The following is a 12795-nucleotide window of genomic DNA, read 5'->3' on the forward strand; positions in this document are numbered from 1 at the left end:
ACTAAACAGTTGAATTAGTTTCGAAATATTCGACAATCGCACAACATTTGTGTGATAGTTTAGTCAACAATGTGCACCAGCTCTAACAGTTCACAATCCGTGTTAAAATACTCAAGAGAATTAAATATCTAAGAGTTTTATTAGAGTAAAATACTTCTGTACTAATATTATCAAGAGGAAAGATTTGTATTTTTTGGATTTTTGTATGTATTTAATTCATGCAATAACTACTGGGCCGATTTTACAATTTCCTTCTCCATTAGAAAGGTAATTTATATGTGAGTAACATAGGCTATGTTTCAAATTATTTTTTTATTTTACGCGGGCGAAGCTGCGAGCAGCATCTAGTATGGAATAAAATGATTTAGCTTGTCATTTTAAGCGAATGTCAAAATATGACAAAAAAGGATATATCGGTTTTATTCCACAGCCATAATAGTACATGTATAAGCCTTTAATCTCTGCATTGCGTCACGCGGAGCGGAATGAGGGTTATCGGTTTTCCTACTGATAATACAAACGAATGAGATTGGGGTACTACACAATTGAATAATCTATATTCATTGAAAAAAACCTAAAACACACGCTAGACAACAACTAAAGCTTTTATTAACTTCTTTGTTTTTTCTACCTAGTAATATTAAATTTGACTTTTTGGCACAAAATTGGTAACGTTAGTCCTAAGCAATTGTGGATACCTTAATTCCTCAAAGAACATTAAACATTAGAAAACCCATTGAATTTCATATCATTGTAATGTTTTAATTTGAGTGAGGACTTACAAGTTTTCATTGTATAAATGGAAAGAGACAAAGCCAGTGTGTTGAAATTGATACCACTCTCATGCTCGTTTCAATTATACTTATTGATTCGCTTTCTGGGAATTAAAAAAAATATATATAACAGTTTCGAACGCCTCACGAATTCCTGTTATGTTTTCATTTCATCAATCCTTTTGTATTGTCGGAGTTATGTAGAATATTCTCGATTTTCAATGGCATTGTTTGATCCTTGTGACTCTTTAAAAATTTATTGTATTGAAATTAATTGAAATTGGAGGGCAATGTTTGTACAAGGTTTTGATACATTAAAATATTTTTCACATAGGGTTGTATCGTTAACCAATCTTTGACAGGTTCGTATAATATTTTTGTAAGTTATTATAAGATAGAAAAAGGGCTATTTGCAAAGCAAACCACAAAGTATAGTTATAAAGACGTTAAATAAAATAAGTTTATTATGTTCTAAAAAACTTTTATAAAAAATTTTATTTATGGACAATTAGCAAATACGTTTGGAAGTGGTAATATATCATGCAAAGGAAAAGGTACCGGTCGTAAATAAAGTGATGAAATATTGCCCGTTAAGGTCGAATGCAATTTATACGCTTGCCTATCTCAAAATGTTGGAAAGATCGCGGGTCGTTCGGAAATTACCTACAACAACTTATTGTGTTATGATTTGTTGGGCCCTAGGGTTATTTTTGATTCGAAACATGTTCTAAGTCAGCTGAACACGTAACAAGTTAAAAGAAAATTCTTTAACCACAATCCTTCCGAAGAAAGTAAGACATTTTTGATTTTGAAACTTTTTAGTTTTCTGAAATGATTTGTAAATGTTTGATTTTAGAAAAATCTGATTTATTTTGAGCAATTAAATCACCATATTTTTACCATTATCAGCTAGCATTAAACTGGGAGAACTGACAGAACTATTAGCATTTTCTTTACCGCCATGTTAGTTTTACTATGACTATTTATTATTTAATATTACCTTTCTTAATTCAGGGAGAAAATGTAATATTAATTAAAAACAACAATAACGAACACGTTGTCTATAAAACTTTGTAAATTTTACCGCATAATGAATCTGTGGTTCTGGGTAAAGTTGGCAAATTGTTACCGATACATTTTAAGTAGTGATTGACACAACAAACGGCACAATTACTTAATGCGCCGTATCAATCAGTCTACAGTCAGTTGCAAAAATTTGGACCAAACAAACTTGAAATTTAAATTAAATTAATTTAGCAATAAACATAGATTTATTTAATATTACTGTTTAGAGGAATCAAAACTTTATAGAAAATTATAACAGAGATATTAATAATTTTGTTATACTCATAATACAGATTATGGGCGTCACAGACATATTATGCTTTAATAAAATATAGTCTTCTTTAGCTCTTATGTTTTCTTCCAATTTGTACAGAAAAACCTTACCAATAACACCTCCATGTACCCACCATCCCTGTTCGCCACTACCAATATGGCCGTCGTGTAGCCCAGTTAATACACCACTTTTATTTCTGATTACTGTCTGATTATTAACATAACAAACAGAATACTTACATTTAAAAATTATGAAACAAACATTTAAATAATGCGTTTGATCATAATTACAAAATTATTTTCAATAAAGATAAATGGTATTGATTTATAGCACAGACTAAATAACTTTTAAGAAATACAAACTACATCAAAATAGTTAAAAAGCAAACAAGATGTTTTTAAAATGCATACTTCTTTAAAAATATAAGAGTTAAAGACGGATAAGAGAAACTTTTAGATGAGAATGAAATGCTGGCAATCAACGTTTCGTTCGTCTCGGTTTGGTTGGAATCGAAATTGCAATTCGTCGTCCAATGTACGAGCTACTTCGAATTTGAAAAACCTCAAACGGGCAAACTCTTAGTAAAAATTTACAGCACCACTAGCTTTAACATATACTTGCGACTGTAGTTTTCATCAAATTCAAATTTTTACGCAAACTTATTGTGACAATAAATAAATTCGCTTGTTATAATTATTCCAAGATTAAAATAATTTTAAACTGATATCGAACGGTTTAATTGTACGGAATTATCTATCAAAATTGATAAATTTCGATTTCAAAGCTTTGAAGTTTAGCGAGTTAATTTATATTGGAAACATCTATTTGTAGCATTTACGATATATGGATTTATTATTTTAAATAATTATCATACGCACAAGTGCTTTTGCAGCAACAAATTCAGTTAGAAGCGGAACTTAAAAATATTTATTATGTATTTCTAAAGACCGACAATCTTAATACTTGAAAATCAAATTAAAATTTACAAGTATTACTCGCAATAAAAATTTGAAGCCTTTAGCTTTTCACAACTTTTAACAAAAATTAATGTTGTATACACTAATTTTTAGTATCAAAAATCTTCAAGTCACCGTAACATTGTGTTCTGTCAAAATTCTCACAAGTCAGTCATAAGTTACTATGTTACGGCCTGTTTCAATGATTAAGAGCATTGCTGTTAGTATTTGTACTTCTGACTTATGTTTAATGCGCACAGATGCTGTGTCGTGGATTGGAGCCAAGTCATATACTAACAGCCTTTATTATGTGTGATACAGCCAAATTAATTATTACATTTTTAAAATACTGAACAGTATAGATAGACTACACGTAGCTCACTATTTTGTCCAGTATTTCATTCCGCGACAAATAACGTTATGAAAACAACCTTTAAACTGACGAGTTTAGAATTTACTATGCTGCGGTATACACGATTGATATATGCATGTTTTAAATTGAACAATAAAGCATTTCATAAATTATGTCATAAAGTACTTCAAAATTGTGTTGAAGTAAAATATGAATCATATTTCTACATCGTGTATTATCGAAGGAAATCCATTTTAGCAGAAAAGAAAATTACGTATATTTCGCCTTAGCTTCGATTTCCATACCATTAAGATATTGTATTGAAATTCAGCCACCTGTTTTCTTTCATTTACATAATGTGACGTATGATCTACGTTTGTTCTTGTAACTCACAATTTTCTAAGTCAGTAATGTTATAAAAAGAGCTCTGCTATATAACAGCTTCTAACTATGACATAACTATTATTATATTTATTTCATACTAGCTTTTAGCCGCGACTTAGTCCTCGCAGAACTAAAAATAAAAATAAAAACTTACTATGTATATGTTGTGCACATCTGTACCAAGATACGTTTAGTTTAGGCTACAAATTCTAACAAAGATCCATCTAAACATTACTTGCATTTATAATAATAGTTAGATAATAGTTACTAATTAACAAAATAATGACGAAATAATAAAAGGGAATTAAGATAATTTATTACAAATTGAGGATGAAAATGTATCTTTCTGTCGTTCGTCTGTAAATGAGGTAACCTTTAATCTATTTCGAAGTAGGTATCTAGAAAGAAAACCATTATCTTTTTAATGTCAGTACAGACCTAAAAACGTCCTAACCTTTGCAAGCCAATAACTTTTGTATCCATCTATTAAATGTCGCAAAGTAAAAGTTAAAGAACCACTATTTTTTTATAATTTGCGAATCAATAAAACATTTACACATAATTTTAACAAAAGAAACAAAAGTCACTAGGGGACTACGATAATGGGTGTAGATGTAGACATAATATTAGAAAAACCCGTAGCTTAAAAATAAAACTGACGCGAACATTTAAATCAGTCTGTGGGCCAAAAGTGTAGGCTAAACTACAATATGTTTTAACTGTACAGTCAGACAGTTTGGTTAAAACTGAAAGTGTTTGGCTGGATTAACCATTGAACTTGGTCTAAGGATGTAAAAAAGATTTCCAATATTGTAAACCACTTACTATGTATTCACTTGGTCGTGGAAAATTGTGGGGATAAAGTCAGAGGTCGTTTGCAAAAGATGGCCTCATAATCGTTGTCGTAACCGTAAAAACTTGCAGAGTTACGCACACGCCGTTAATTTTCAAGGCAGTCTAACGATCATCACTGTATAAAATGAAGTTATGGCAGTTGAATGCACGGAGAAACTATTTTTATCATATTTTTATTTCACTTTATACGTACAGTAATAATTTATTAATTTACTGACGTAGTAAATTCAGTCCATATCTGTTCAACCTCCAATCACAAAAACTGTATGAAATTTATATTCATTCCAACATACTTTTTCAATTATTACTAATATTAAAAATTCATAACAATTTATTTTACTTGCACGTTTGCATATTCAAACAATTTTATTAATGTTAGTAATATGAAAGTAACACATTTTCGTAAAGAAATGTTTACATATGAAATAACCGTGGACTACTACTGCGGAAAACATCGTGTTAAAAAGACGTGTTATCTCTTTCTTTGGCAATGAAAATAATTGAATGAAAATAACATATGACTTTGTACTGCTGTTTGACAATGGAAACGTATTGTAAGAATAATAAATTGTAGGAGTGAGGTAATGGTAATATATCCAGTCATGTTTAGCACCGTGAAATTACATTTCTCATACAGAGTGTATTACCATCTTAACAGATGAAGATTTCAGTTATTATCCGTTACATCAACAACAATTAGTTATTTATAAAAAAAACGAACTCTCGAAATATTCTAAGATTTAAATTGAGGTAAATAAGCGAGCTGACTTGCGGCGGACTTTATTAAAATTACGCTCACGTTCGGAAACTTTCCGCCACAATTACCTGGAGAGTGGAGTGTTGGAAAATATATTATCCGAACCTTTGAACTTCGATGTACAAAACTAATTTCACCCTCAAATTTACCCTTTACTCAATTAAAAATTATTTCAAATGTAACTTGTAAATCATTAACCCTAATTAATTAAATGTTTTAATGTTTAATATTCATGCCTAATTTAATTGCTCAAACGTTTATAAATTAATAATAGAATAATTTACTTCAATTATAAAATAAAACATTTAAATTCTTGGTCAAAAATGTTTTCATTCCATGTACGTGAAATTAATAGTAGATCGTAGGAAAGATAACTTGGAAGAGAAGCGACGTAATAATTGCAATAAGAAAATGTTTAGATATTAATCAGCCGATATGATATTAGGAAAAATAATAACGCCATGTGTTCTCGACGTCAGAAGATTAACACGGCCTATTTGTGCCAATAGTAATTTCATATTTAACAAAGATATTAGGTATCTGGTTGCGAAAGATAATTCATATCGAAAAATGGTTTAGATAAAAACATTTCAACATTTTAGTTTATAGATGTTATTTTGGTGAGCGTCGCCGGGCGGCGCAGTAATAACCACTATATAATTTAGCAAATAGTTTATTCACATACACACACATTTGATCAAACAAATACAGAACACAATTAAAACTTAAACAGAACATAAACAAAGGACACGAGGTAGCGAATGAAAGTGAAGCGCGAACGTTGCATCAACGTATAGCGATGTGCGACGACTGCCAGTGACAGTTCGGCCGGCGCGTGATTTGCACTTTTCGTTAGATGTGTTTGACATCCGTGCGGTGCTCTCAAATCATATCATACTACTTATATTATAAATGCAAAAGTTTAGATGGATGGATGGATGTTTTGTAGAGTTTGTAGCCTAAACAGCTGAACAGATTTCGATGATCTAGACGATAGTCTGGAAGAATACATAGGCTACTCACTTTTGTTTTTTTTTTAATTTAGTTATGTATATAAAATTTTAATCTGTTTGTCCGGAAATCGTGTGTAATTTAATATGTTGTTTTTGTTTATATGTAATATATAAATTAAATACTTACTAAATATGGTATTATAAATATATGTAGATTGAATATATTAACGTTATGACATTTAAATGTTATATGTGTAAACTAATATGTGTAAATAAAATAAATAAAAATGGATAATGAAATAAGTACACTACAAGTTCAACTTTCAAATCTTACACAGCATTTTTAATTTATGTTCATTTTGTTTTTCAGTAATAATTACTGACTATGTTAAAGTAGAATTGAACTAGAAACAAGTTCAATTATTATAATCCATCAATCCTTTCGGGAGTTAGGTATTATATGCTAACTAATTACATTATGTAAATTCAAACATAAGTTACACAGAACTAGAGTATATCAAATTATTATTTGTATTTGTAATTTTCATATTTTCAACTTTTAACTACTGATTTAATAATCGTAAGCTAAAAGTACTCAAACTTTACTTACGAGGCACTCTTATACGAAAGTAATATATTACTTTATTTATTTATTTACGTTATTAACTAGCTGTTGCTCTCGTCTTCTTCCCCGTGATATAAAAAATATAGGCTATGTTACTCACAGATTAATTACCTTTCTAACGGTGAAAGAAATTTTAAAATCGACCCAATATTTTTTACGTCAATCACTCAAATGCAAAAATATAAATTTTTCTTCCTTATAATTAGTATAGAAAACTTAATACATCAAAGCATTTGAATAATTCGATGATATTTATGTGAGTGATTTGGCAGAGCGTAGCATAATGATTGTGGTTTCAGTGGTCAACTTTGGCTGGAATAATATTACGCATATTAAAATTTGTTGTCAATTTAAGTCATTAAATTGATAGTGTTTGTTTGAAATTATAAATTAAATTTCATATTGAACAATCTGACACGTGTAATAACTTGTTATAAACATAAAATAAAATCTACTAGTTTTAGGTAAAGTAAATTTCTAAAAATCTCTCATAACATTCAGGAAATATCTGAAGTTATCTGTCTAAAATTAATATTTAGTCTATAAAATAACTGAATACAGTAACCCATAAGTTCATTAACTAACTAAGTATTATTATTCAAAATAAAATATCACAAGCCTAATGTTGTACTTTAATTTAGAAGTCAATTTTAATATGACAGTAAATACGTATTAAAACTAAAATATCTTGTTAGATAAATGGAATACCGAACAATTCCTCATAATGATCAATTTTATCTCGCAGATGTGACATTGAGATGTATCGCATGCCAAAACTTTTTCACTTACTAGAATATTTGATATATATTTTATGCCATCTAGCGCGAAGATACCTAGACGTTAGTGAAATATTATTTGAGGTAACAAAGGTGTGCAATGTATCAAGTCATTAATTTTCTTTTGTTTGTAGACGAATGTGAGCTTTATGTCTTTTGAAAATGCAAGCTATTCTCTTTAGAAATTGTATGTCATCTCTTATTCTAATATCAAATAGAAATAGTTTTAGTTACTAGTTAATAGATTTTTTGTATTTTATTTAAGATATTGCACTTTTTTGTTCAAGTTCTGACTTGTATACCTAATTTTCATACAGCTTCCTTAACTTATTAGTCTTAGTTCTTGCTTTGAGGTTGTCAACAGATACTTTGCTTTTCAAGAACCCGATAAATACGTGTATTTATGTTGTAACATGCTCTATTCTTCGGCCGCGTCTTCACTTAGGTTAGGTGGAGTCGTGGTCAAGCGCTGGTTTATTAATGTTAAAAAAAATATTTATGTTTATAGAGAAAGAGAGTAAGATCATCATCACCAGCTCACTATACGTCCCCACCGAGGGTTACCCTAAGTAAGGGGTGACTAGGCCATAGTCAACCACGCTGGCCCAGTGCGGGTTGGTGGACTTCACACATATGTATCTTTTTAATTTCTTCGTCGATATGTACCGGTTGCATCACGATGTTTTCCTTCGCCGTAAGAACGTCCGGTATATTACGTACATACGAAAATTCAAAAATCACATTGGTACATGGCGGGATTAGAACCCTACACCTGTAGATTACAAGTCAAGTGCTTAAACCACTGAACCACTGCCGTTCTTGGAACGAAGAAAAATAGAGTGAGATAATTGATGACAATATGAGCTGTTTATTTTAATTTACACGGTCGTCATTGTCATAAAATTCACAGTATTCATTGCGACTGGATTCAGACGTCTAGTTACTTTGTGGAAACTAGGTCTTAGGCTAGGCAATAAGCAAGAAACGCTTCATAATAGTAAGATAAAAGCTGTATTCTCTAACTGTACTTTGTGTCATCCAACATGCTTTTGCTTAGATATAAAACGTTTTTTAGCCTTTGACTCTAGTTCTGAGTGTGTGAACACAAAACGGTAAAGAAAACAAGACTTCAATCATCATAAGACTTGAGTAATCTTAGTACGCAAACACAATCTCGAGTAAAGACAATGTGTAATAATGCACAGCACTGTCTATTTTGCATTATTATTTAGTTTCACTTTTGTATGTAACAGAGTAAGTTTTATATCAAAGATTTGTACATAACAGTCCGCTAAATTGTTTAAAAAGTCATTAAATGTGAGAGTTTTTTTTTATAAAAAAAAAATATGTTATATATTTTTATTTAATTTTATAAGAAAAAGACTATAAATCAAATTGTAATATTTTAAGCAATTGTATAATTTACGTAAAATAAGGTTTCGCAGAAAAGTGAGAGCTACAGTGGCTCATTATTTTGTCGCAACTCCATGACTATAATTATAACTTGATAATGAAGATGGACAAGCAACTTTGTTGGCGTTTAGTACGCAATTCGAATCCAGTTCACTCATTAACTTTTGTAATTATTACTTTGCGTATTTCTTAGAAACTGAAACTCGGATTTGTTCTAAATTACATTTTCTGTCGAGTAAGTTGACTTTAAGTTATACAAATGTAAACTTTTATTCAATACAATTAAGCAAATTTGTTTGACTACCTATTTAAATGTGTAATATAAAACACTAGTCGTTAAGTAAAACCGCTAAACTTGAAGAGTAAGAAAATACGTTAATAAACAAATAATAGGAAACTCTGTTCCGTAACATACTCTGGTTACTTAGCCATGTGCTTGTTTTCTTACTTTATTCGAATTTCAATTAAATTAACATATTTCATACTGGTAGTCTGTTCTTAGTCAAAATTATGATATATGGTTTGCAAAAGTTAATTTAAATTAATATATTTCATTTTATTTAGGCCAGTCATTTTTTGAATTTCGAAAACAAGAAAATTTTAAAGAAAATAATCTATAAACGCTCAGTCCTAACTGAACAGTTTGACAACCGTCGTTTAAAATAGAGAATTATAGCTGGCTTAATAATTATTGGATTAAAAAAGTATTAAAAAGCGGGATAGATTTCTGGTGTATGCCTCATTAAAAGTTTGCAGCTCACGATCTGAACAATCAGATGTTACGAGTCGGCTATACAAACTATATCACTATTATATGATGGCTGTAATTGTACCTCTCGATTTTACCAGTTTTAAAATGCGATCAAAAACAAAATTTTGAAACATCCTTCATAACTACCTACTTTGTTAATTTGAGATTAAAATATACTTTTAGGTTTTGATTATCAATTGTTCTTTTTACGTTCGTCATAATTAATCGTGCTGAAATTTAAAGTTCTGTGAAAACGTTTTTAAAAGATCATTATTTATGTCAGAGCTATCGGGTATATTCGCTACATTCTAGTGATAATACTAAAAATAATTACCTGGCTGCAATATAAAGTTATTATCACCCGTTGTGAATAACTTCCGTGACAAATGAGACAAGTTCGTTGTATTGTGCAGTGTAAAGTGCGAAATGGACTTATTATTCGTGTTATTTCGTAGTGATAAAATTTCCTTTGTGTAGTAAGATTTCGAATTTAAGTTTTTACATATGCAAATTACTAAAGTATACTTTCAGAATTTGGATACATAGGTAACTTCAAAGAAAATTTCGAATATAATTTATGTTTTATATTATGCTAAGCCAATAATACTTTATCAAAATAGTACGCACCAATAGCGTAGACGTTAGGGTAAGGATTTTTAATTTAGTGGTTATGGGGTCCAGTCAATTCGATAAGAAATTAATAAAATACTCGAAATTTTTCACGATTTTAGCCAATGTTTTTACCATCAAAATCGTTCACTTATGTGGATGACAAAAAAGAATACAACTATGAGGTTAAACGAATTCTAAGTTTCGGTTAAGGTTATTCATAGTGCACGTAACGGTCTGTACAATCCGAATAACGAAGTGACCTGAAGTGCTCGCTGAGATGTCGTCGAGAGGCCATTAAAGCGCCCTCTAGCGCTCTTCTTCTGAGTATTACATCTAACTTTTACAATGGACAGGTATTTGTGTTAAAAATAACAATATAATAAATACTAAAAAAAATATATGCATAAATAAGTTAACATTTAGAATACAACTAGCTGCTCCCATGCGGCTTCATCCGCATGAAATTATAAAAACTTTATTTTATTGTCTACATTTGTTAAATTCTCAATTTTTCAAATTGACATAATTTCCGTTACCATAATAACCTTGCTTCCTTAATGTTGGCAGCTTGTAGTTTATGGTCTCGTTCCCGCGTGAAGATTATTTTCTAATTTGTTTACCCCTATGTTTAATAGCCTAAAGCTTGTCGTAAGTATAGGGATTTTTTTTAAAGAAACAGTTATTCAAAAATATGCTGTGATTGTTGACATCGGACGCCACGAAGTAATGTGTGTTTACGCTTTATTATATTAGTATAGATGACAGAAGTAATGTGGTGTGAAATCAGTATTAATGTAAAACAAAATATTTGTAAGAACAATATTGTCGGCTTCAATATTGATACCTAATCAAATTTGTTAGTGGATTAGGTAGGGAATGTGCAGATGGCGCCACGCAGCCGGCAAGTAAGTAAAGAGCGTCGAAGAGCGAAGTGATAGGGTCCCGAGATACGTGTCTCGGATACTGACGGCCGCTTTCGTATTTTTGATATTCAGAACATGCAGCCAATGGGAACAAAACCTGAGTTAACTTTGCGATATTGAAAGCTTATGGATTTACAATATTTTTGACGCCGTCATAAGCCACGATTGAATGTTACTCCCTCAAACACTACTACACTAAGCGTTGGTCGCTTACTTCAGGCTATTTCTTTATACAGTTGCGTTTTACAGATTGTGTCCTGAGCTGAGACTGTGCATATAACAGTATTACGACGTAGCAAAGAAACTGTGAAACGGAGATTACTATGCGTACTATTGCATACAATTCGACTTCTGAAACATATTAAAAATATTAATGTGATTTTCTGTCATTGAAGTTAATTAACGAGGCCGTAATTATAATGTAATGTAAATATTAACTTTTTTAGTAAATTCAAATTCTCAATGAAATCAAGGACTTTGGTAGCTCAGGCTCATTACTTTTGCTTTCTATATAGCCATATTAAGATACATGTTGTTTACCAACTGTGTGTTTGTTATTAAATATTTCTGAATTAAGGAGGAAACAAAAGAAATGTGATATTCATACGTCACAGTATTCATAGATTCAAAAGTAGGAACGGAATGATTTTACAGTGTATGTGTTGGCAATTTGGTTAGTAGCCAATTTTAATTGAATGAAAAAGTGATCGTTGCTGCGTTTTTTCGTTTTGGATGATGGGCTAATGGAAATTGGCAATGGTCTCCGCAGCCATCGATGCCAACTTTTGCGGAGGCAGCTATCGCTACGCTCCAGTTCTGCGCGAGAAATATACTGCCGATTGAGTTATGGCCGAGCTGGACGCGATCCGCTATTCACTAACAATGGGTACACACGCTTAACTTTTATGTGCTGATCCAAATAAATCAACCAAGTTAAAACGTAATAATTTAAATGAAGATCTATATCTTTGTAAATGTGTACATGACTATTATATTATGTATTCTAGAAGTCCATTCATACTTTTATAGGTTAAAGCTTCGAATGACTTTGCATATTAACAGTAATTAGCACAATTGCAATACAAACAAAAAACTTTACTTGCTTTAATTTTAGGCTCATCCATACTAATGTTATATCGCAGAAAGATTTGTATTTTTGTATGTATTGTAATAACTCAAAAAATATTGAGCCGATATCAAAAATTCTTTCACTATTAAAAAGCTTCACTATCAGTGAGTAAGCGAGCGTTCGCACGGACGCGAAAACGCTAGGCGGTAACTATGTGTCAAAATAGAACGTATGGGATTGTATGAAGCTGTTCATAC

The 12795-nt window shown here is 30.7% G+C and overlaps 1 protein-coding gene across 2 annotated transcripts in view; it reads right to left on the reverse strand.

The window, feature by feature from the left end:
• The window catches only part of LOC106104132 (neurotrimin-like), a 74087-nt gene extending 67878 nt beyond the window's left edge, over positions 1 to 6209 (reverse strand). Inside the window, exon 1 of one of the 2 annotated variants that reach the window (XM_013284086.1) lies at positions 6106 to 6209. In XM_013284086.1, coding sequence (XP_013139540.1) covers positions 6106 to 6154 — 49 coding nt within the window. In that variant the 5' untranslated portion in view covers positions 6155 to 6209. Of the gene's footprint in view, positions 1 to 6101 lie in introns of both variants that reach the window. The other variant, XM_013284084.1, reaches the window with a different exon arrangement.
• Between the last annotated feature and the right edge of the window lie 6586 nt (positions 6210 to 12795).

This window comes from Papilio polytes, unplaced genomic scaffold (assembly GCF_000836215.1).
Source record: "Papilio polytes unplaced genomic scaffold, Ppol_1.0 DF823691.1, whole genome shotgun sequence".
NCBI lineage: Eukaryota > Metazoa > Arthropoda > Insecta > Lepidoptera > Papilionidae > Papilio > Papilio polytes.